Raw genomic sequence first — 25,051 nt, 5'->3', positions numbered from 1 at the left:
GGGGAGATGACTGGGTCCAGCCAGAATTTTTTTCCGAGTAATTGGGGATTTTATGGTGTCACTCTGTCCTGCTACATAATGCAAAAAGGGGTCCTAGATGTCTGCAGCAGCTTCTCTCTTGCTTTCACCCTCCGTAACATGAGGCCTTTGCATCAGTGTATTCATAATTCTAACGGACACTGGTGGCGCTGTGGTCTAAACCACAGAGCCTAGGGCTTGCCAGTCGGAAGGTTGGCAGTTCGAATCCCTGTGACGGGGTGAGCTCCCTTTGCTCGGTCCCAGCTCCTGCCCACCTACCAGTTCAAAAGCACTTCAAAGTGCAAGTAGATAAATAGGTACCGCTCTGGTGTGAAGGTAAACGGCGTTTCCGTGTGCTGCTTTGGTGTGCCAGAAGCGGCTTAGACATGCTGGCCACATGACCCGGAAGCTGTACTCCGGCTCCCTCAGCCAATAAAGCGAGATGAGCGCTGAAACTCCAGAGTCAGCCATGACTGGACCTAATGGTCAGGGGTCCCTTTACCTTTACCTTACTCATAATTCTATACCTTTAAAGGTATAGGCAGGGGTCAGCAAACTTTTTCAGTAGGGGGCCGGTGCACTGTCCCTCAGACTTTCTGGGGGGGGTACTATATTTTTTTGGGGGGGGGAGGGGGGGAATGAACGAATTCCTATGCCCCACAAATAACCCAGAGATGCATTTTAAATGAAAGGACACATCCTACTCATGTAAAAACACGCTGATTCCCGGACCGTCCATGGGCCGGATTTAGAAGGTGATTAGGCCAGGTCCAGCCCCCAGGCCTTAGTTTGCCTACCCATGGTATAGTGTATAGGCTGACCCTGGCATGAGCCCTCCAAGGTCCACTTTTCACTGGGAACAGTGGCGTAGCGTGGGGGGTGCAGGGGGGGCCGGCCACACCGGGCGCAACATCTGGGGGTGGGCGCGCTCGCACTCGCAGCTCTCTGCCCCTACCTGGCTCACTCACTCTCTCTCACTGCAGTGCTGGCTGTGCGAATCCGATCCGAGCCGCCGGGTCGCCGCCCACTGTGGAGGGGAGGGTGCCAGGCGTGCGGTGCGGTGCGGTGCGGAGAGAGAGCGAGGGACTATCTGGGGGAGGGACAGTGCAGCGGGGGGGCCCCCGCAAATTACTTGCCTTGCCCCGGGTTAGGGGGCGCAAATTACTTGCCTTGCCCCGGGTGCTGACAACCCACGCTACGCCACTGACTGGGAATGCTGTGTTTTGAGCTTGGGGCTTCTCTAATGTAAGCTTGTGCTTTGCCGCTGAACTGTGCCCCCCTCTCCTCCAGCCAAAAACAAATGTGCAGGGTGGGGGAATCGTCTTCACACAGTCAGTTTCAATTTGGATGAAGAGCGTTGGAGAATGTGGACCATTTAGGCGCTGTCTTTTCCTATGAGAAGAGATATCTTATATTGAGACAAATGTCTTCAGGGACGCAGTGCTATGCATGTGGAAGATGAGAGAAATGTGTTCGTTCAGCAGCAGATCTGAAAATCTAAGGCTTCACCAGGGCATTGAGGAGCTATATAATTTGCTGCTAGCATAAAGGGAAATGGCACCATGTGAATTATGGTGTAAGAACATGGAACCAAAAGGGGAGTGAATACAAAGCTTTCTTTATTGAAGCTGAAGTTCATTGTGTGGAAATCAAATTGGGTTATTTTCAGGCCCAATATATATCTATAGCAACAGAATGGGGAAAAAGGAGTTGACGATGTAGTCAATGTAGTCCACTCTGGTTGTAGTTAGGAAATCATTCTTTGCATATTCTGATAGAGCAAACCTGATCTGTGCCTCCCAGATTAATATGCAGATTGGAACTTAGTTATCCACTTTCCAAATTTTCCCATACTATTCTTGGTTTTTAAATTTTTTTTAAAAGGCTAGAAATCATTGATTTTTAATGCATATCTGGAGAAAAAATTAAGTTAGAAATCCATATTTTTAGATGAAATATGCATTTTGAGAGAGAATACATTTCAAAGCACATATTCAGGTATTATTTGCATGTGGATTTTAAAAATGCAGATTTATGTGAAAACAGGGCAGAAAATACTTAGGGGTAAACACATTTGAAAGTGGCCATAGGCTGGAATCATACGGATCCCAACATATTATGCAGTTCTAAACATTGTGCAAGCAGTGAAGAGGAACTACTACAGTATATAAAACTGAAGGAGGAGCAGTGGCTCTACTCCCCCCTTGTAAAATTCACTGGAAATCTCACTATGAAGAGCAGTATGAAACAACCTTAAATAAATAGTGATCTTCTTCTGTGCTTAGTTATGTCTGTGGAGGTGCATAACTCCTCTGCTTTCTTTGAGAAATTTCACGAAGTCTTATCTGGTATCTGTTTGCTTTCATTGAAATTCCTTGAACATTTATTTAAGGCCAGACATGGTGTTTGCTTCATATTGTCACAAATCAGGATCCCAAACAACGAGCACGCGTCAGTTATTTTTAAGATCACCATTGATTTTTGTTCTCTCCCTAGCTAAGATCTCCCTCTTTACACAGACCTGAGTACACAAAGCCACTGTCATAGTTACTCATATGCAATGCTGTCATTTTGATGTGTGCTCTGTTGTTGTTGTTTAGTCGCTTAGTCGTGTCCGACTCTTCATGACCCCATGGACCAGAGCACGCCAGGCACTCCTGTCTTCCACTGCCTCCCGCAGTTTGGTCAGACTCATGCTGGTAGCTTCGAGAACGCTGTCCAACCATCTCATCCTCTGTCGTCCCCTTCTCCTTGTGCCCTCCATCTTTCCCAACATCAGGGTCTTTTCCAGGGAGTCTTCTCTTCTCATGAGGTGGCCAAAGTATTCAGGATCTCAGCTTCAGGATCTGTCCTTCCAGTGAACACTCAGGGCTGATTTCCTTACGAAAGGATACAGTAGGTTTAGTAAATCCTTACTGCCCAATACTATAAGATTACCCAGGCCTCAGTTTGGTTTGCATGAGTACACATACCTCCCTATAAATAAAACCCAAAACTGGTGTTCCCTGGGAATAAATGCTATGTGAGAACTATTCCCTAGGTATATGTTACCTTCCCACAGTCACTCACATTATGTTGACTTGAGGTTAATGGCTGCCTATCTCTGTGTATTCTCAGATGGTTTGACCTGATGCCCTGTTTGCAATTAGCTATCATTAGCTAAGAGTGTCACCGTTTACCCCTGACACATCTCTTAAACTTGCCCTTTTGAAGACTGGGAGGTTAACAGTGTTAACCCTTGAAAGTAAAGTAAAATGGCAGAAGGATCAGCTCTGAAGTTTCGCACAAGGCAGCACTGAACAAGGCAAAGAAATGTGATCTTTGTGATTTCCTGTAGGAAATTATCAGCACCTCTCGGGTCAATGTGGAGCTCAGAACAAAAGTGCCCAATGGATTTGGCACTTCTCCAAATACTGTGATACAGTTCTCAGCAGATTAAATGTATCAAAATGTGGACTTTAAAATTCTACTTTTAAAATGCATTGAAATATGTGGTTTGAGAGGATTTTTAAAAAATGCAAATGAATGCAAAATGGAATGTAGGTAAATACAGATTTTGATTTAAGCATATGAAAGTGTAGTGGACTAGGAATAGGCAGATTTGTCCTTTCCTAATACAGTTCAAATCACTTGCATATTAATATGACTTTATTATATGTTTACTGAATCAAAAGGTGTATGCCACCCCCCCCCCCCCAAAAAGAAGAGATCAAGGGACTGATAAGAGCCCATATCACAAGTGAAATGTGCCTTGGGCTCAGGAAGCACATGCAATCAGTAGGACGTGAGTTTTTAAATGTGAGAGAAACATCACCAGGCTTTATTGCGCTAAAAGTATTTCAAACTGTTATCTTACGCTGTGATTAATCTTTGTAGCACTTACTGTCACAAGAAGATTTAGAACATATGATTAGTTCTTGAACAGAGCAATGTTGGGATGTTTTTGGAAGCTAGAAAAACTAGACAGGGCGTACTAAAATTACGAACGAGACACAGCACTTTGATAAGAATCTGATGCTAAAGGGCCTACTATATTTGGTTTTCATACCTGCCCCTTTGCTTTGAAAGAAAACGTGTCCAAGATGATAAAGCACTTTGCAGACTGCTGCATCTGGTTATTCTGTGAAGCCTTAAAGATGGGCAGCTCTCCATATCATGGATCCCTTTTCCCCATCTAAAAATGGGAAGCTAGCATGTGCAGCTTTCAGGGTGGCAGGAGAAATCCCCCCAAAATAGTCAGAATGGGGTATTGTGTTAAATGAATATTTAACACAGAAGGTGGGGTTCCCCTCCCTTTTTTCTGCCTTTTTAGCCTGGAGAAGAGGAGGTTAAGGGGTGATATGATAGCCATGTTCAAATATATAAAAGAATGTCACATAGAGGAGGGAGAAAGGTTGTTTTCTGCGGCTCCAGAGAAGCGGACACGGAGCAATGGATCCAAACTACAAGAAAGAAGATTCCACCTAAACATTAGGAAGAACTTCCTGACAGTAAGAGCTGTTCGACAGTGGAATTTGCTGCCAAGGAGTGTGGTGGAGTCTCCTTCTTTGGAGGTCTTTAAGCAGAGGCTTGACAACCATATGTCAGGAGTGCTCTGATGGTGTTTCCTGCTTGGCAGGGGGTTGGACTCGATGGCCCTTGTGGTCTCTTCCAACTCTATGATTCTATGATTCTTTTTGAAAGAGCTGAGCAAGAGTTTCAAGATTCATTTTAGAAGAAAATGGGCCACATGAAGAAGGGCCTCAAATAATGATTGCAGGGTCTGGATTGGTTCATATGGGGAGTGGTGGTCCTTGTATTGCAGTCCTGAGTAGGGCTGGGCTATCTATCGATCTATCGTCCAAAACCAGTTTGAAGTCCATATTGTACTATCGGTTGCATAATTTTTGACCTGGCGTAAATCATGGGGTGTGTGTGTGTGTGTGTTATGCAAAAAATCACAATGTGGAAAAACCGTGAAGCCAGCCAATGCTCTTGATTCCTGTAGCCCCTGTTAACTCTGCCAGATCAGCTTTCCCCTGCCTCATGCAGGGGGCAGTGAATCACAAGACCAGGCGCTGGCAAAAATCATGATGCAGGAAAAACTGTGAAACCAGACAATGCATATCTCCACCCTTATTTCAGACATTGTGATAAATCGGTATTTCACAATGTTCACCTGGTGATACATTACAATGTTGAAAACTGTTCACCTCTAGGATAGTTCTATCCTTATTTCAGGAACTAGGATAGTACCATCCTGGTATCATTGAAATTGAAATACTTTATCGTCACTTGTACAACTTGTATACAGTGAGGTTACACGCACACACACACCCCACGCAGCTCTCTTAGTCTTAATTCCCCTCGTTTACTGACGCACACCCACCAAACCCGAAAGTCAGTTGCCCTGTTGTTATCTTTACATTCAGCAGCCTAACAGCCCATGGATAGAAGCTGTTCTTTACCCTGTTGGTGCGACTAATCATGCTTCTATATCTTCTGCCTGAGGGCAAGAGATCAAGAATGTGCCGGCCAGGGTGTGAATCATCCCTGAGAATTTTCCTCACTCTCCTGAGGCAACGTTCTTCCGCTATTTCATCCAGTGGATTCATGGGACGGCCCATAATAATGCTGTATTCACCACCCTCTGTAGACACTTCCTATCAGATGATGTCAAACCAGCATACCACACCATGATGCAGTATGAAAGGACACTTTCTGTTGTTGACCGGTAGAAGGAGATCACCAGATGTTGATTGACATCGTTCTTCTGCAAGACTCTGAGGAGATGGAGTCTCTGTTGGGCTTTCTTAACCACCTGGGTTGTATTTATTTTCCAAGTAAGGTCTTCATGAGATAAACTCCTAGGAATTTAAAGGAAGAGACTCTCTCCACACAGCCCTCCCGGATGTACAGCGGGGCTTGTTCTCCTCTCTTCCTCCGAAAGTCCAACACCATCTCCTTTGTCATGATGTTTAGCTGGTGATATACTGCAATGTGGAAAACCAGATATCACCCAGCCCTAGTCCTGAGCCAAGGAAGGCTTTACAGGGCAAAAGTAGCGCTTTGAATTGGGCCTGGAAACTAATTGGCAGCCACTGCAGTTGGGCCAGGATTAGCATTATATGCTCAAACCATTTTGCCTGGTGAACAACCTGGCTGCTGAATTCTGCACCAGCTGAAGTTTCCAGAATGTCTTCAAAGGCAGCTGTATGTATAATGTTCAGTAATCTAACCTAGAGGTTAGCAGAGCATAGGTGACAGAAGTTAGGCTACCCCTGTCCGGATAGTGCCATCAGCTGAAGCTGATGGAAGGCATTCCATGCTACTGAAGCCACTCAAACCTCCAGTGACAGCAAAGGATTCAGAAGTACCCCCAAGGTGAATACCTGTTCTTTCAGAGGGAGTGTTGCCCTCTGAAGGAGTGGGTAAGCATAAGGGCAAACAGCCTTATTACAAGGTGCATGCTTTTCCAAACCAGAAATTCAATTCTGTGTTGATAAATAATGTGCAGAATGGCTGGGAGATTCTGACAGCTCTCCATTGTTAACACTGAATGTGCAGGTGTACGTAAATGAAAATAACTAAGGTTAAAGGAGGAGAGTGTACAGCAGCTGCCTGAAAATGAGAACTACAAAACAGAGAATCGGCAGCACCTTCTTAAACTGTCACAAAGATCCTGCAATGAGATTTGAGTCATCCAACGTGTCCTTAAAGGGATGATTAAAAAGAAGAAGAGGGCAATGAAAGAAGAGTAGTTAAGCAGTATTTGGCCTGAAATGTGAAGTATTGGTCAGGTTGGTGATGGGTTTTTTGGCAATGCTGGAGTTTCAAAATTCACAGTTGACTGGAGAAAGGAGCATCCATGACAAGGAGATTGAAAAGGAATTTACTTGGGTTGCCTTTTGAGCTTTGCTATAAATTAGGCTTTGGTGTGGGTTTCAAGGCAGGAACGGAAGGGAATGACAAGCTGGCAAGATGATATTTGTGAGACGGTATGCAGGAGGAAGTGAAGAGGCATGAAGGATAACTGCAAGGCTTCAAGGTTGGATGACAGAGAGATTTTCCAAACAGTCAGCAGAGATGTGGGAATAGGGGTAAGAGGCAGAAGCAGAATATGTTACATGTAGAAAGGTGATCGGTTCAGTTCAACTGCGTCTCCCAGAGCGTGGGAACCTTTAATTTGATCATATGATCGCCTCTGCTTCAAAGGGATTTTTTACATGTGACTTTTTATGCCACAGTCGCCAAGTATAGTGAACTCTTGATTCTCCAAGGCAAAACCGTCTGTTCTGTTAATTCCAGGTTTTGAAAAATCCCCGATTAGTTAGTGTTGTTTCCCCCACTCTCCTAAGGGATTCAAATCATCAAGTTACTGCTAAGCCCTGAACATGTTGCTCTCTTGTGTGCGCAGCTTGGGTGGGGGCTCAAACATAATGTTTGTGCCATAAAATTAGTTCTTGAAATACATTTCTATCAGGCAAAGGGGGTAGCATTTCTAAAAGGGAGCTCATTCCACTGCCTCCACATTCAGTTTAAGACAGGTGTATGCTTGCTTTAGGTACATTTAAAATCCATACTGAAATACATCTAGTTCATTCTGCACAAATAAGTTCTAATGGAAATAAGTGTGTTGTATTTTATGTATAAAAAAAGTTATCATTTCGCTCATTCCAGAACATGTTTGAGGGCAGTTTCAGCTTACTTGTTTAGCAGAAAAATAATCATGTTGAAAGAGATCTAGCACACTGTAGTGACCAAGAGTTATGTATTAGGAAGTCCTCAATTAAGATGTTGTCTCTGCCATGGTCCCACAAGGTAGTCCTAATACTACCTCTACTGCTTCCAATAATGGGATAATACTGAACCTTCCTTACAGCGTTGTTCCAAAGGTTCTATGATAATGTATGTGAAGCATTCTGGACATACAAAAATACTGTATAAATACTAATTATAATTGTTGCTGAAACTTTGGTTTTCTGAGCCACAGCAGCGTCAACCAACATTACCTCCTTGCCCATTCACATAATCTATAAGTAAATCTGTATCTGTTGATGCCTGTTCTGAACACCTTTCTACTGGCCTGAGTGATTTTTATTATTGATTAATTGACTAACTTTCTATACCACCCATCATCTGAGGATCACAGGGCAGTTTTCAATATAAAAACACAAGGGTGCATGCCATAGTAACAAATAAAAACATTACCCCTGCATGTACAGTTCAAAAGGCTGTAGATTGTTAAATAGCCACGGGTCTGGGAGAAGAGGAATGTTTTTGCCTGGGGGCTAAAGGGATGTAATGAAGGCACCAGATGAGCCTCCCCAGGGACAGCATCCTGCAATTTTTCGCCTTGAAAAGGGGGTTTGGCTATCAGGTGTGTATGGCCTATTGCCAGTTTTCTTGGAACTCAAGTCCTGATGGATTGCTCCTCTGTCCTGTGCTTGCTATTGTAAACAGCCTCATGATCTTTGGGTGAGGGGGGGGGGGTTAGAAATTCAATTTGCAAATTAAAAAATAAAAATAAATTGAACATAAGTGGCAATTCCTTTCTGTCTGTTTAGGAATGGTCGGAGCAAATCTTCAGTCTGGCGTCAAACCTGCTGGCACAGAACATGTCAAGGGAAGCTTTTCTGGAAAAAGCGTAAGTGACAAAGCACTGAGCTGTGGAGGATGTTTCTACTCTTCGTTGTGTGTCAGCTTCCTTTTTCTTTGTGAGAATGATTGCTACCAATTGTTTTCTGCAATCGCAGGCAGCTGCTTCTATAAACATTCCTTTTCCTCTTTCCCACTGGCCCAGTTCTCTCCCAGGTGATAAACATGTTATCCCCGTACCACTTCAGATAGCTGTTGGAGCTCGCATGATGGAACGTTCTTCTGTGGGAAAATCATCCTCATCGTGATCATCCCTGTCATCTAAAAAGCTAGTGCATTAGGGAGAAAGGTGCTGGTCTGTCTTTTCCCCCGACACGCAAGGTTGTTCTTTTTTAATATGCAAAGCTCTTTTTTTAAACATTTTAGCATGAAGGGGCATCCAATAAGTCCCAGTTTGCAGTCTGGAGTGGAGCAACCAAACATAGCTCTGCTGTCTCAGCTAGAGGTAGGCCCCTGAAGCCGAAAAACAAGACGAGAATTTTTTATTTGAACCCTTTCTAGATAGCACTAAGAAAAAAGATACTGCTGTGGCTTTATTTTGGTTTAAATTGGCACTTGTTTCCTGTCAATGACTCCACCAAGTTTGTGGTGCTCAACTGTGTTTGGACATGCTTTGTTGAGGATTGCATCCGAGTAACGCAGCAACCATTTTGTGGAGATCTGCAAGCCAACGTTACCGTATTTGCATTTAAACAGGTTATATATTTTCCATCCATGACTAAACTGAGCTTTCTGTTTCATGCCAGGTGCTAACGTAATTTCATGAAAGCAAATTACTTTCTTTTCAGGGTGTATCGGTGAATAAATTAGCAAGGGCTTTGTGGGGTGAGAAGAAAGCCTCTTGGCTCCATTTTAGGTGTTCTTCAATTCAAGTGTCGGCACAAAATGCTCTTTGGCTTTTGTTTTCAACAAAATGGTCGCATGCACAAAGAGCAACAAGCCTCAGGTTGATGCTCTCATCTTTCTCTCCTCCAGCACAGCTGTGAGGAAGGAATTTGAACCATTTATTTCTATTTTCAGCTAACCACAGTTACTTGTTGCCCAAATCTGGATAAATGGTGGTTAGTCTTTAATGATGCGTTAGGAAAACAAGCTAGCTTCAAATTCTAGTTAACAATCCTGGCTTGTTTCTTTTAACCATAGGTGAGGACAAGGTAGATCAGGATCTGCTGGAAGATCTCTGGGAGATTTTTAGTAGATCAGCAACAGTTTTCTGACATCCAATTATCTGTTGCAACAGCAAATGGACTTTTCCCACCTACACTATGGAAATGAAGAAAGCTACCCGGGAGGGGACTTTTGTGCTAAAATGTTGTGAATTGAGTTCAAACCTTGTATTGAAAGCGAATTCCTAGGCTCAAAATGTGATCACAGGCACCTTGTTCTTTGATTCTGGTTCTTTTGGCAAAAAAGGGGAGGACCTTCAGGAATATAGTTTGGAGTCACACGAAAAGAAAAAAAGAAATGGAGCTGAAGAGGAAAACAATCAAGCATTTAGTACAGTTGACTGACTATTAAACTAAGTTTAAAATATGAAGTAATACAAAATTGCCACCTCAGTAGAACCAATTAATAATTATTAAAGGTCACAAGTTAGGAACAAACCATCACAGCAGGGCTGAGAGATACTACAACATGCAGATATATTCATGTCTGGAAACGGATTTATTAGACCTTTCAAGGAAGATACTCAAAAGGGTCTCTAAGGATCAACCAGCAAGCTGCCTCATAAGGGGATAACTTGTGTGTTTTCTAAGTCCTTGATAAAAATCTACAATAGAAGAACACATGAGAGAGTGTTTCCAGCAAGAGCAGAACCCATCTTTTCACAGATCTACCTTCTAAAATCTTGGTTGGTAAAATGATACAACGTGCCAGCAAAACTGCTCTTTCATACTTAGGTGTTGTCAGGAAACGTATATATGACATACATTTCTGAGCGGTAAGTCAGGGCTCGTGACAAAGGTGTACAGGTAGTTCTCACCTGAGAACCCAGTTCTTAATGTTACAAGGTTCTTATAATGGTCAGCATGGATGGAAGTGGCCTGTGCTATAGAGTTCAAATCTGGCTGCCGCCACAGCATGAATGACAGGGACCAGATCTCTATGCAGATAAATTTTCATGTGTACAGGTAATGTGGTAGACTTAAGAGTTGTTGCAGTCTTCCTGCTGCGTGCAGAAGGCACATCCTAAGACCTTGGCACTGCCATCTGGTGCTATAAAAGAGATGCAGACTGATCTCCTTTGGCATTTTCACTGTGCTATCTATTATTAGTTAAACAATAAAGCGATACAAGATTTCCACTTCCCCTTCTTAATGGCCCATGTGCTTTTGCTCAGTGGAGGAAAACTGTAAATCTATTTATCTGACGTTTGTAGGTGCAATGTGTTGATTCAGAGTGCTTTGGAACAAAAGTACAAAGGGTGTTGATGAGAATATCCTGGGACAAAAATAGTAGTTCTTTCCCCCCTCCACCTTAAAAGGAAATGCCTAAATAAATCCATGTTTATCCAAAGCCATAATGCTGATTTGTTGTGCTCAGAGAAGGGCTGAATTATATTGAAAACTAGCAGTTAAACTACATGTTACACACAATTATATTATATTGATGCCTTACCTGTGAGGTGGGCAGAAGCTGAAAGGAAGTCAACAGTGAAAAGTGTGTGTGTGTGTGTGTGTGTGTTAACTCTTTCTCTGACCACTTTTTGTGCCAAATCCTCCACCAGGTTCCAAATGCTTACTTCTCATAGTGCAGATAATGCTTTGTGAAAAATCTTCTGGACTATGAGAGCGGTTGCAGACTATCCTAGCAAAACAAAGAGCAGAAGAGGTGGCAATTGAGCCTATACCTTCACTAGGAAAATCTAGGTGTCCCTGTTGCTAAGTGTGTGTCAAACTGCTTGATGTTTTGACTTGGATTAGTCGCAGCATTCACTGCCCCAAAAAACGTCTTGCATTCCAGGAAGCATGTGTGCACTTAATGCTTGCCTACAGCTCTCCATCATTCTCTGCCCAATCTATACTGTCCACATAGGTGTTATATGAGATGCATATTGGAACTACTTACCACTGATGACCAAACTATGAGAGTGGGAGCTAATGGCATGGATCTTTCCCAAGAATCTGTATGCGTGCGTGTGCGCGCGCACACACACCACAATACCAATTCCCATATGGTTGGCCCCTGCCAACTGCATTCTTCCAACTGCATGGGAGCTGATCACAGATAAGTAGCTCCGATGTGACTGAGAAAATGAGCCACCAGCTGGTGACTCACTCCAGCAAAATTTTGCCACAGAGAGCTAGAAGACCTGCAAAGCATTCATCCTCATGCCTCATTCTGAGCCATTAGTCTTAAATGTGCTCTGTGTATAATTTGAAAAAATACTATAAAAGAAGTTCTTTTTGGCAAAGGTCCATCTTTGATTTAGCTTCCTCAAGGGACTTTAGATCGCTCTCAAAATCTGTACTTAGAGATGTCTTTGTAAATAAAGATAAACTTGCTTGAGGTTTCAAGACATTAAGCTTTTCTTGGAAATAGAAAGGCTTGGGAGATTATAATTTTCTTCTACAAAAGAACAAAGTTCAGGGTTATTTTGTGGTCAGCGCTGTGGAAAACAAAGCAGAGTTCTACTTCTGTGGTTGTAATGATTTATATATATATAAGCACTTTTTCTTTCTTTCTAGATATACCAAACTTAAATTGCAAGTCACTACGGAGGGGCGGATCCCTTTGAAGAAGTAAGTTGTGCTCTCTTACAGAGTGCCTCCTTTTGTAGAAGCTTTTCATGCCATTATATTTGATAGACTGGCTTGAACTTATTACCCTGTGTGGCATTTAAAAACAGAAGCAAGCTATGATAATTCATTCTACAGTGCCCTCACTCTGATACAGATCTTCTTGCTGCCGTGGTTAAAGTGTGTGAAGGCTATACCATTGAAGGTGGATGTTTCTCTACACAAAATAAATCCCCCTTTCCTGAAATAAAGAAAACAAACAATCTAGCATATCAGGAAGAAGGCTAAGCTTCTGCCTGTTGGGAAAATGTTTGCATGGAGACACGTTCAGTCATGTCAGCCACCTGCAGTCTGAAGGGGTGAAGCCCAGGCAAAGTTTGGTCACCTCCAGGAATGCAAAGTCTCTGATTCAGGGGTTAACTATCAGGAATGGAAAGGTGTTCAGGGTTACTTTTGCATCCTATACAATGGTACCTTGGTTTTCATATGTCTTGGTTTGCATACATTTTGGATTACAAACACATCAAACTCGGAAGTGCGTGTCCCGATTTGTAATCTTTTTTGGGGGGATTACAACCCATTTATTTTGGATTATGAACAAAAAAAATTTGGAGGCCCCATTAGCGAAAGCGTGCCTTGGGTTACAACCTGTTTGGGTTTACAAATGGACCTCCGGAACAAATTATGGTTGTAAACCAAGGTACCACCATATATGAATTTTGTTTGGCCATTGCCAACCTAATAATTCCCTAGGTTTGCATCCAAGTGGCTGATAAAGTTTGCAATGAGCAATGTATGCTCTGCAAACATTACTGGAGACGTGGCATGAGATGTGTTCTCTAGCTCAACACCATTTATCTGGAAGGACATAAGTGCTGATCTGAATGTGCAGGAAGTTCCTGGGTGAACATGCTCCAAGTGCGTCTTCCATCATTATTGTCGTCATCATCAATACGTTTCTACCCCATCGTTCCTCCCAAAGGGACCCAGGGTGACGAACATTTATTGTGTGTTACATGTACAAAGCTAGGGGTTTTTTTAAAGATGTGTGCACATCTAAAATTGTAAGGTCTGAATCTGACATAAAGGTGCTTGGTGCTACAGATTCATACGAGCGAGCTGAAGTTGTCTGAAGTTGTCCCTGTCAAACATATCCTTAATGCTCAACTTGGGGCTGGGTTTAAATTGGTCCTAAATTACTTGACAGAGAAGAGGCTTGTGGATTTCACCATGATATTCAATCAGAAATCCACATGCCGCTGAGCAGATTGTATTGAGAGAAGCCTCAGCAATTAGGCTGTTTCACATGGGAGAAGGCAGCTCTTCAACCTTCCTGAAACCAGACCACCACCATCATCATTAAAAATTTCTATTCTACTTTTCATCTGAAGATCACAGAGCAGTTTACAAAAGCACAAAAAAACCACAATAACAAACAAAAACACTTCACACACAAAGTTTAAAAGGCCATAGATTGTTCTTATTAATATTATCCAACACAGGCCCATTAAAATGAAATGGATAATGTCTGTGCTGCAGTAATGATAGTCTCTAATTCTTTTGGGTGTTATGTATCTGAAAGTCCCTTTGTTTTTACCTGTTTTTACAACAACAACAACAAAAAAGAGGGGTAGTTTTGGAGCATTAGTGAGAAAACTCTCAAATGTCCCTGATTGTGTTGGTTTCATTATTCTGAAACCAACTTTTCCAAAAGTCGGAGTTTGGTCTCAGACATCTTTTCAAAGATAAATTAGATAAACAAAACTAAAAAATGGGTGGAATGTTTCAATCAGAATTTCAGTCCCGTGCCTTAAATTTACCTGAAAGACATCTCTTTCAAGATGCAAAGTTACAGTTATTAAATATATCCTTTATTGGGCATTTCAGCTGATGTTAGAGCTTTTTAGGGGAATACTCAGGACTGGGGGTGGACAGGCAGTGCAGATCTTTACTCCTTTTGTTTCTTTTCTACTTTGCAGCATTTATCGCTTGTTCTCCTCAGACAGAAAGCGTGTTGAGACTGCACTGGAAGCCTGTAGTCTTCCGTCTGCCAGGGTAAGCAATAAAACCTCCCCAGTTCTGATATGAAGTGTTGGCTTGTTCTCCACTGTTGTGCCATCCGACCAATCCGCTGTCAGATTTAGCACTGACTTTTCAAATGTCAGCTGGCTTGTATTTGGGCCCCTTGGTACATGACGGCCACTCGAGCATTCAGAAATGACTTGGCAGATCTTTCCCTTCCTCTGTGTGTCCAGCTCGCATGCTCTTGCTAGATACTGGCTGCCATTACACTGAACAGTCTTAGGTTACAAAAGATGTCAAAACATTGGCAAGAGAATTAGATATCCCAGGGAAATGTATTCAGCGAGCTTGAATATCATGTCATGTGCCTAAACAAGACGGGAAGTCCTCCTTTTTGAAGCTTCCACAAAGCAGCTGAAAGGACATCTTCTGTTGAGACACAAGAGGGAGTTGCTACAGCTGTGCAATCCTAAACGTGCTCACTCAAAAGACTTTCTGTTTTCAATGGGATATGCTCCCATAAGCAAACTTAGGTTGATGCAAAACGAGAAGTATGAATATGTATCTGAATATTCTCCTTTGAATTTACTTCCTAGCTGGAAAACGTGGAGAAAAGAACATTATTATTTTTTTTAGCTTGGTGTAAAGCACCACATGTTTCAGTACAAAAATGTTATGTTCTTCAGGGAAGCCTTTTCATTTAAAGTGGATATATATTGCTGGTGCAGAGCCAGCTTGCCCTGAAGCGGCATCCCACTCAGGAAAGCAAAATATACATATCATGCAACAAGAGGCACTCTCTTGAATATTAGCAAGTTTCCACAATGTTGACATTCAGAGCATTTTTGAAACATTGCCAAGTGATTTCGAAACAACAGAAATCCAGTTAGCTATCCATAGACTCATTAGACCCTTCGGTGTAAAAGTGGTCAGGCAAATGAACATCAGTGATGTGGACATTGCAGTCATTGGGCTTACGTGTCTTAATTTCTGGGGTCAGAACATGGAGTCAGAGGTTACAGGTGTGCCAGAAAGGGGAGTCATTGCACCTGAATCCTTAAAGAACCACCCAGACCATCAGCGCCTATAGGGCCAGAGCCCAGACCCTCACAGGTACAGTCTCCTGAACCTGATGGACCACATGCCTCTCACCACACATCCCTGGTTCAGCACTGCAGGAAGTGCAGCAGGAGGGAGGCTATGGGATGCAGGAAGAGTGTTCATCCCCAGACCAGAGGGCTGACCTTGGAGTTCTCTACAGGGAAGTGAAGGATGGAGGAGATTGTCTCGAGAAGGCCATGAAGACCTTCGTGGGGCCAATTATATCAACAACATTTTACAAAGTTTTCTATTTTTGCATGCCACTTCAATATCCGAGTGCTGCGCAATTTGTGGGGTTCCAGGAGCTTACCCAGGGTTCATGTTTTCTTCAGAATGAGGCACAGGGGAGACAGTGGTGTCTTTATGATATATGGTTTATTTACACATATATACAACCTGAGCCTACAATGCAGGGGTTCACAGTATTAATGCTACAAGAAGGTCTTGCTTCTCCCATAGCTACAGCCTTGAATTCCAACAGAAATCAGGCATCACTCTTTCTCTCTGAGGCTTCAGCTTGCTTCTTTTCCACTTCTAGTTTCTAGCTTACACCACTCAACTCTCAACTCTGGGCTTGTGTTTTTCTGCTTATCGGCGAATTGAAGGAGGAAGCCTGCCCATTTGCTACCTTGCACAGAGCCCCTTCCTTTCTTCCCTTAGTGGCCCATCACCCAGGCTATCAGCTCATCAAGAAGCTAGCCTGACTATTCCAAGAATTAGAAGGGGCCCCAAGCATTACAGCCTAACCACACACAACCCCCCCCATAACAATATCATAGGTAGAGTGTGCATTACTGATGACTTTCTGAGTTGCAGGGGATTGAAGTAGTTTTATCTTGTTTTACACTTTATCATGTTGATAAATCTAGAGTGTTGATAAATCTAGAGTGACTCAAATATAATAGCCTTCTGGAGAGCCACTGATAGAGAGTTCCAGAGCTGTGGGGCCAACACAGAGAAAGCTTAGGCTTGCCAAATTTCCATCCCTCGTGACCTTCTTCTGGATAGGAAGGAACTAGGAAGCATGGGCAAAAAGGCAGCAGGGAGTATACTCCCTGCCAACATAAGTCTCTTTGTACAGATGGTGACTTCTAAACGGGGGGGGGGGGGGCAACATGGCTTTATGAAACTCACAGAGCAATTGAGCAATTTGTTGGATTAATCCTGCAGAATGTAAGTTCAGCAGATCTCATGTGTTTGTTTTAGTTTTTTAAAAATCGTAAAGTGCCTTTGGGTGCCTTGGCAAACAGACAAGATATAAACACAACCAACCATGCACCCATTTTCATCACAAAGCCTACAATTTATATTTGAAGTGGCTTTACACTTATTAGTGACTTTATGATCACGACTGAAAAACAAATTAATATAGCAGTAATGGTTTAAGAAGTAGTTGTTTTATAAGCATCATACTTTGCAGTGTCATTTATAGACTCTTTGAAGCAGTGCATGTCCAAGGGAAAAGACAGTGCTGTCCCCATCAATGGCTGTAAAAGGTAGGGGAGCAAGTAGGGGGAAGAATTAATAAGCTGTATGAAGAGAAGAAGTTGCCCTCTGGGAACCAGAGAGTAATAAATAAGCAATATATAATTGATGTTTAAACTGGCTTCTCACTAGAGAAGCTTTTTCAGCTGCTAATTGTGGTTGTATAGTTTGTGAGAACTAAGAAAGAAAATCAGGGCACTCAATTCTTTGTTTTATAGATAGGAAAATGGATTTAGAAATTAAGCCATGAGCTACATAATTGTATGGGGTAGGTCAACAACAGAAATGGGGTAACATTTAAATAGGGGGAACATTTAACTCTATTTTGTCAAATGTATTCAATAGGTTTCTGTCTTGCCATGTTAATCTATTGCCGTAGAGGTCACTTAGCACCTTACTTTAAATCAGAGGTCCCCAACCTAAGAGATTGTTGTGGGCATCACAAAATACCTGTTTCACAGATGAATAATTGCTGACACTCAGGGGTCCCCATCTGCCCACTACCCTCCCGAAAAGGCAACAGGGAAAGGCTACAGACAAGCAAAACCCTCCCCCAAAAGCAGACAGCAACCTCTAGAACAAGGCACACACACACCCCTTCCTGCAAAAAAAGAAATGCACAAAACACCACATAGACACCTGATCTTTCCCTCCTTCCTCAAATTTACCAGGCAGCACCAATGTCACTCTTCCTTTTATTTTCTGAAGAGACCCAGTCAGAAGCTGGAAACCAGGAAGCAGCCACCAGTTGCTCCACCCTCTTCCTTTCTTTTCCTTTCCTTTCCTTTGAAGAATGCCTCAGGGTCTCACATGGGACCCTGAGGAAAGTGAGGGAAGAGTGTGGTGTGGCTCAATCCCTGCTCTTTGCTTCGCAGCCAGCCTAGTACCACCCAAGTTAAAACAACAAGAACACACACAGAAACCCAAAAATTCCGTCCGTTTAAAAGTGAGGAGACAGAGGACTTTGATGGGCACCAAAGTGCATGTCTGTGAACTCAGCATCGTGGACCCCTTTTAATATACACCACAGGAAAACAAAAATACTAAAATATACACAAGTGCAACCACAGCAGGTTAAAAGCCAAAGCAAAATGCAATCAGAAAGTTTCACAAAGTGGCATGAAATGCCTAAGTGAACGATTCCCCCCTTGCACCCCAAATCCATCAAATTTATATGGAGTGGGAGTCCTGCCAATGAGGAGGCTCTGTCTGTTGTTGTAGCCAACCATGTTACATCTGAAGGTGTCAGGTGGGTGGATGCAAGGGAGATGGGTTCCCAAGTCAGATTTTAAAGCTGGGTGTGTTCATTATGAGAGAAGGAAGTCTTTCCACTAGAACCATAGAGCTGCAAGAGATTTTGGAGGTCATCTGGCCCAATCTCTGGCTCTGTGCAGGATCCACTGATTGTAGAAATGTCATCTCTGACGGATGCCTCCGTCCCAGATTGTTTGGAGTGGTGTCCATCAAAAATCAGGATTTGGAACTGTCCCAAGAAACAAATGGTTAGCCAGTGGAGTTTGTTAAGAGCTGGTAAGGTGTGCTCATTCCTGCTTCTGTTGGTTAGAAGATTTTCAGCTGTATTCTGAACCACTTGAAGTTTCTAAACATCCTTCATCAGCAACCCAACATATAACATATTGTGGCAATCTAACCTGGGTATGGAGACAGGTGGATTCAAGTGGTTTCCAGAAGAGTTTGGTGGATTTTCCTATCATCACTGTTCCAGAAACTGAGAAGCTGAAGGAAAAGTATTTCTGAAGATGGAAGGAGGGAGGGAGGGGAGGGAGGAGGAGGAAGAGGAAAAGAATAAAAAGGAAAACTAACAGCAAGTCCCTCAATAGGCACTTCCGGTTTCCTTGGCAACTGTATGAAAAAGCAGAATAAATAATGGGAGTGATTTTCTTCTGTCAGTGTCTGCAATATTTAAACAAAATAGACTTGTTTCTGATTTACGGAACACTTTTGTACATCTGAACGGCACCATTTATATTTACCTTGGCTTTGTTATTTGTTGTGATCCACTCATAATAATGTAAATAAGGCACCATCCAACTCCCTGTGTTTGTGTATTGAACTTTTTTTTTAAAAAAACCCAACAACAATTCCTGCTTCTTTATTGTGCTGTTTGCATCATTATAAAGAAGCTATGCAATAGACTGCAGCAAAAGTTATTTAATCTTCAGCGTTTAATGGTTCTCAAGTGGTTTTCTAGTCACTTTCCATAACCAAGGAAGAATGAGATATTTGAATACCCCCAAGGTTGACAAAGATAAAACAGAGCTAAGAACAAATCATATACACACATACGTCAAATGATGCCACTCGAAGCAGAGAAATTGAGTGTTAGATATAACACATTCAGATTTTCCTGGACATTACCAGGATTTCAAAGGCGAAATTGATGTCTGGGGGGGATTTCCGAAAGGCGGCGCTTTGTCCTGGATCTTAGGCAAGTCAATCGAAAAATCGTGATTGCTGCAAGTACAGTTTTTTCATGGGGTAGAAGATGGGTGATATGTAGAAGTTGGGAAGGAATGGGTAAAGGGACCGTTTGCATAGAAGTAGGATATGGAGTAGCTCTGCCCACATATGCACACACTCAATGAAGCACTGGAAAAGTGTACTAGCAGGCAAAATTGTCAGGGGTCAGCAGTACCTTCTCTGGCGTTGTACTGATGTAAAGACCTAGTGATGGTGTCATTCAGTCTGAGCAACTCAGTTTTACCTATTTTCTTTGAATTACCCTTTGCAGAATGAGTCAATTCCTCAAGATGACTTCACTCCTGAAATATACAGAGAATTTCTGAGCAACTTTTGCCCTCGACCTGAAATCGACCACATCTTCCAAGAGCTGTAAGGAATTACGGAAACCTTCACATTTTGTTTTCTGCTCATTTATTGTTTATTTTTGCTGCCAGTGGCAAAGGGCGTGTTCTGCCAGCCCCAGAATCATGCACACAAACCGGCCCAGTGAGCAAACACACACACACCACAACAAGCCCACCTCTCTGGAGGATCCTGGGCTCTCATGAGCAATGAGGCTTGGGAAAGTTGCTGCAGGGAGGAGAAGAGCGGAAACTTTCCTTCCATGAATTTCTTTAGGTTATCAAAGTCCTTGTTTTGCAAAAGTGCCTCTGCTTGCTGTTATTACTGTTGTTAGTTATGATTTATTCCATTTATTTCCTGCCCTTCCTCTCGGTGGAATCCAGGACAGCTGCAATCTTCTTTTCCCAATAGCACGTTGATACTGCTTCTAAAGCACTCTTCCTTCCCACCACTTAACCATGGGATGCAGAGACCTGATGTGCACTGCTGGGTTGTTCCATCCTCCTAATGCAAATCTGAGTTTAGCCTGCAGGCATAAACCTGTGGGGGCAGCTGTTCTATGTGATTTGTGGAGTGCCTTGCTCTTGATGTGCTGCTGTTGCTAGCATGAATCACACACAGGGAGAGAGACAGGGTCAAGTGGAGGAAATGGATGTCAATATGGGGACACTTCAGTCCTCAGGCAAATTGTCCCAGATGATGCTGGCCAAGCAACAGGGAAGCATCACTGCATATCAGCAAATGCTCAGTTTACCATAGGGCCAGAGCTTAAAGATGACCAAATTCTCATTTTTTAAAAGTGTCTTCGCCTGTACTTGGCATCTCTTTTACACACACACACACACACACACACACACACGTGTGTGTGTGTGTGTGTGTGTGTATTTATAATATTATATTATATTATATTATATTATATTATATTATATTATATGTAAAATAAGAGACGCGGGTGGCACTGTGGGTTAAACCACAGAGCCTAGGACTTGCCGATCAGAAGGTCGGCGGTTCGAATCCCCGCAACGGGGTGAGCTCCTGTTGCTCGGTCCCTACTCCTGCCAACCTAGCTGTTCGAAAGCATGTCAAAGTGCAAGTAGATAAATAGGTACCGCTCTGGCAGGAAGGTAAACGGTATTTCAGTGTGCTGCTCTGGTTCGCCAGAAGTGGCTTAGTCATGCTGGCCACATGACCCGGAAGCTGTCATCACAGTGGTCCTTCATCCCAACTCTCTTCATGTCTTCTGTCTTTAAGGCTGGAGTCAGAAGAGCAATGAAAGTTAACCCTTGGCCTATGTTCTGCTTTACTTATGATCTTAATGCAGGGGTTGGTGGTTGGAGCTCAAGTGAGTAGTCCATCTACTAATTGATGCACATCTATTAATGAAATAACACATTTCATGGGTGTTTAGCTGAAATCTGATGATTTCAAGAGGAATATTGCAAAATGGCAGTGGGGAAAAATAATGCACTTGGTAATCTTCCTTTTCTTTTCCCTTTTCCATTTCAATTTTTTACAGCGGCGCCAAAGGCAGAGCATATCTTACTGTTGACCAGATGATGGAATTTATAAACTTGAAGCAACGAGACCCACGGTTAAATGAAATTCTTTATCCACCCTTGAAGCAGGAACAGGTTCAGCAACTGATTGAGAAATATGAACCCAATAATAGTCTGGCTAAGAAAGGTCAGTCATTTTCATTATCTTCAATATTCTGCTGCAGATTTCAAACAATGAACAAATTGCAGCAGAGAGATACACACTGGTTCAAATTTAATCATATTTCTGGCTGGATGACTGAAGATTTGACAGCCTTGAAGTAGTTAACATTTAAACACTTTCTTTAGAACTTCTGTGAAGGGGGGGCGGGCTAGTTTTCCTGCTGCTCTTCATTTCGTAGAGTAGATAATTCAGAGTGTGCAAACGTAATCACCAGGACAATAATTATTTACTTGAATTTGAAATTTGCGAAGTAAAATGAAAGCCATAAGAAAACACTGAACCGGAGCAAAATAATTTACTGCTTGATAATGCCAGTGGTGGAAGCAGCACAGCATTTTGTGTGCTGATAAGGTGTTTATGCTAAGTGGACTTCAGAATGGATAGATGCGCATTCTGTCATAATCGGGAAAGATGCTTTTGGGAAATTCTTTAGTGATGTTACTAGCAAAGCTGGGCTTTTGGCCAAGATATACTCTTCAGTTCTGTTCAGATAAGCATTGCAACAGCCTGGAGACCATGTTATATTTCTTGAGACTTCTTGCTTCATCCTCATTCAAGCATTTCACAGTCATACCAGTACAATATTTGAGAGCTATAAGGGACAAATAATAATAATAATAATAATAATAATAATAATAATAATAATAATAATACTTCAATGTGGAGTTAGTGACATAGTGACATAGCACCCCTTAGTTGAATCCTGCGGAAGCCTTGCACAAGGATTTTCACTTGTGCAATGAGGCTTTCCACCCTCTGTTCCCCCTGCCCATAATTTGCTTGGGGTGGGGTAGGGAGAACAGTGGGAGGAGGAGGAGGATTGTCTTGTCTGGCAAGCTGAAATGATTTTGCACAAGGAAGGTTCATCATAATGTGACTTTGAATTCCGCTCAGTAGGCTAATTCTGGGGGTTATTCATACCCTTAACCTTTGAGTCTTGATCAAGAATTGGTTGATTATAGAGCTAAATATGTGTGGCCTTGAGAAATATTTACTAGAAAGTGGACATATTTTATTCAGCATTGTAAAATTGCTAAAATGCATGCAAATATGCTGTTGTGTTTTTAAAAGGTAAAGGGACCCCTGACCATTAGGTCCAGTCGTGGCCGACTCTGGGGTTGCGGCATTCATCTCACTTTATTGGCCAAGGGAGCCAGCGTACAGCTTCCTCATCATGTGGCCAGCATGACTAAGCCGCTTCTGGCGAACCAGAGCAGCACACGGAAACGCCATTTACCTTCCCGCCAGAGTGGTACCTATTTATCTACTTGCACTTTGACTTGCTTTTGAACTGCTAGGTTGGCAGGAGCAGGGACTGAGCAACAGGAGCTCACCCCATCACGGGGATTCGAATTGCCGACTTTCTGATCGGCAAGTCTTAGGCTCTGGGTTTAACCCACAGCGCCACCCGCATCCGTTTTAAAAGGTAGACATTTATTAAACATCATGCTAAGAAATATAATTATAAAAGTGGCTGTTCAATAATAATTTGAAATTCTAAATTTTTTTGATCCTTATGTAAATGAGTTTCTTTAGGGCCGTTCACACACGTGTTCTCACATACTGGAAACTGTATAGATATTCAACTGCATTGTGTGAATGACAGTGCATGTGTTGACTTTCAGAGTCAATACAGGAAGTGTAGCCCTAAAATATATAAGATTATACCCAACCAAGTTCTTGTCTGAGTGGAACAGCTTCTGCCTCTGCAATGGTACTTCTACTTCTTCTCCTATCTCTGTATGTCCCCTAGATCTGCCCACTTCAATTTTCTTTTTTTTTTTTTTGAAGGGGGGAATTTAAGGGGCAGATAGAGGACTGAGAGAGATGTTGTTGGATTCAACCCATAGATGATGAATTGTAGCTGTACCACCTTGAATGCACTGAATTTTGAGCATCTTCAGAGTTACTATTTTTACATGGTTGTAATTCACTTGTGCATAGTTTATCTGTTAATGACTACTACTACTACTACCCCCCCCCCCAAAAAAACAACCCCAGTCTTGCAACATGAGGATTCTCTTGGATGATTAGGTGGTAACAGCCAAGGGCGTTTACCTATTTTTGCTGATGCACTACCTGTAGCCTTTTCTAGAGAGAGAATGCCTGCCCTCTCTCATTCATGTCCTAGTCCCTCCAAGTCTAGTTTTGCATAATGGGCAATATATTAGTGGAATTGTGGGATCAGGATGCCATCAAGAAATATACAACCTAGGACCAGAGTGCCTCAAGATTTTGTCTCTCCCTCTACCCTGTCACAGACATCTTGTTGTGGCCTGAGTATTGTCTGAGGGGTAGGGGGCCTGTTATGAGTGGGGTGTTTGTATGCTTATAATGATCTGGAGAACATATGGGTACTGATTCTTCTCTCTGTTCCTCCAGTGCAGTGCAGTTGCATACATTCCAGAGATTTCTTCTCTAAAGCTGACATTTTCTTACATCGAATGGCCATTTCACACACACACCCTATATTTGAGCTCTTATTTAAATACATTGAATTTTCCTTAAATCATCCAAGTTGTTTTTTGGAGTGCTTTTTTCTTTGTTTTTTTAAAGAAAGCTGAGATGAAAGTCATAAGAGAAATGCAAACTGTCAGTGATACATTTAATAAGAAAAAGCAATTACGATCCTGTCGCCTCTCATTCAGCAATTGGAGAGAAGCCCCACGAACATCTCAGTTCTTGTCTGGTCTGCGTAACACATTTAATGTGGACAGTATTTCTCCCACCAGACCCACTTCTTGATTTATTTATTTTCTGGGAATAGTCGCTTACAAATGTAATCCACAGTTTGAGTGTAGACACAAATGTATGCAAGGCACTACCTTCACACTCATATTGCCCACAGACAAATTAAACAGCAGCACATCTGCACTCAACTAGCAAAATATAAATCTGGAAAATATAAAGAAGAAAGTATACAGGAGCATTCAGAAAGCAGCTGGCTTGTTTGCCATAAATTTGCCTTTAAAAAAAAGTTTTCAAAAAGACAGTCTGCATGCAACCATTGCCGCCATTTTCCATTTTATGACAAGGCAGTCTTGTCGCAGGTAGATGTGGGTGAGAGTATAGTTGCAGACCGTTATGTGCATGTGCGCACACACATACTGCCACAAGATTTTCAGAGCCTTTGTGATGACACCCGACGCTACACCAATCCATTTTCCTTTCCTCACATTTCTCTGCACGATTCCTATGCCCAGGACTGACACAAAAAAACCTGCACTTCAGATTCTAGGCACCTCCCTACACAGCTGCCCAGGTTAGCTTGTGTCTATGCAATGTTTCCATATTTGTCTGTATAGTCACCAGAGACAAGTTTGAGGTGAGAACAAAGCAGACCCGGGGAAGAGAGATGGAAGAAGGAGAGTTAGTTGAAGTCTGCTGACCTTTACAGGTCAGGTGGTGTTGCAAACTGGCAACGGCCACACCTGCGATCCAGCGGCTGACTGGGAAGGAATGCAAGCCTGCCTGTGGATTGGCCAGTGGCAGGTGGGATACTG

General features: G+C 42.6%; 1 protein-coding gene and 1 long non-coding RNA gene across 4 annotated transcripts in view; one reads left to right on the top strand and one right to left on the bottom strand.

Moving 5' to 3' along the window:
• The window catches only part of PLCB1 (phospholipase C beta 1), a 455,632-nt gene that overhangs the window by 276,656 nt on the left and 153,925 nt on the right, over positions 1-25,051 (top strand). For all 3 annotated transcript variants that reach the window (XM_083431904.1, XM_083431905.1, XM_083431906.1), the window contains 5 exons: positions 8,565-8,644; positions 12,345-12,398; positions 14,375-14,450; positions 19,756-19,856; positions 21,346-21,512. In XM_083431904.1, the coding sequence (XP_083288030.1) occupies positions 8,565-8,644; positions 12,345-12,398; positions 14,375-14,450; positions 19,756-19,856; positions 21,346-21,512 (478 nt within the window). The remainder of the gene's footprint in view (positions 1-8,564; positions 8,645-12,344; positions 12,399-14,374; positions 14,451-19,755; positions 19,857-21,345; positions 21,513-25,051) is intronic.
• Positions 17,650-19,171, bottom strand: LOC310673560. Its single transcript, XR_014509105.1, has 3 exons — positions 18,998-19,171; positions 18,656-18,866; positions 17,650-17,821 (listed from the first exon to the last, which is right to left on the bottom strand). It is a non-coding gene; the product is annotated as an uncharacterized lncRNA (long non-coding RNA).

The sequence above is a fragment of the Podarcis tiliguerta genome (genome assembly GCF_965153285.1).
Source record: "Podarcis tiliguerta genome assembly, chromosome: 3".
NCBI classification, from domain to species: Eukaryota; Metazoa; Chordata; class Lepidosauria; order Squamata; family Lacertidae; genus Podarcis; species Podarcis tiliguerta.
Note: the sequence above shows the minus strand (reverse complement) of the source record. Positions and strands in the feature narration are given on the sequence as shown.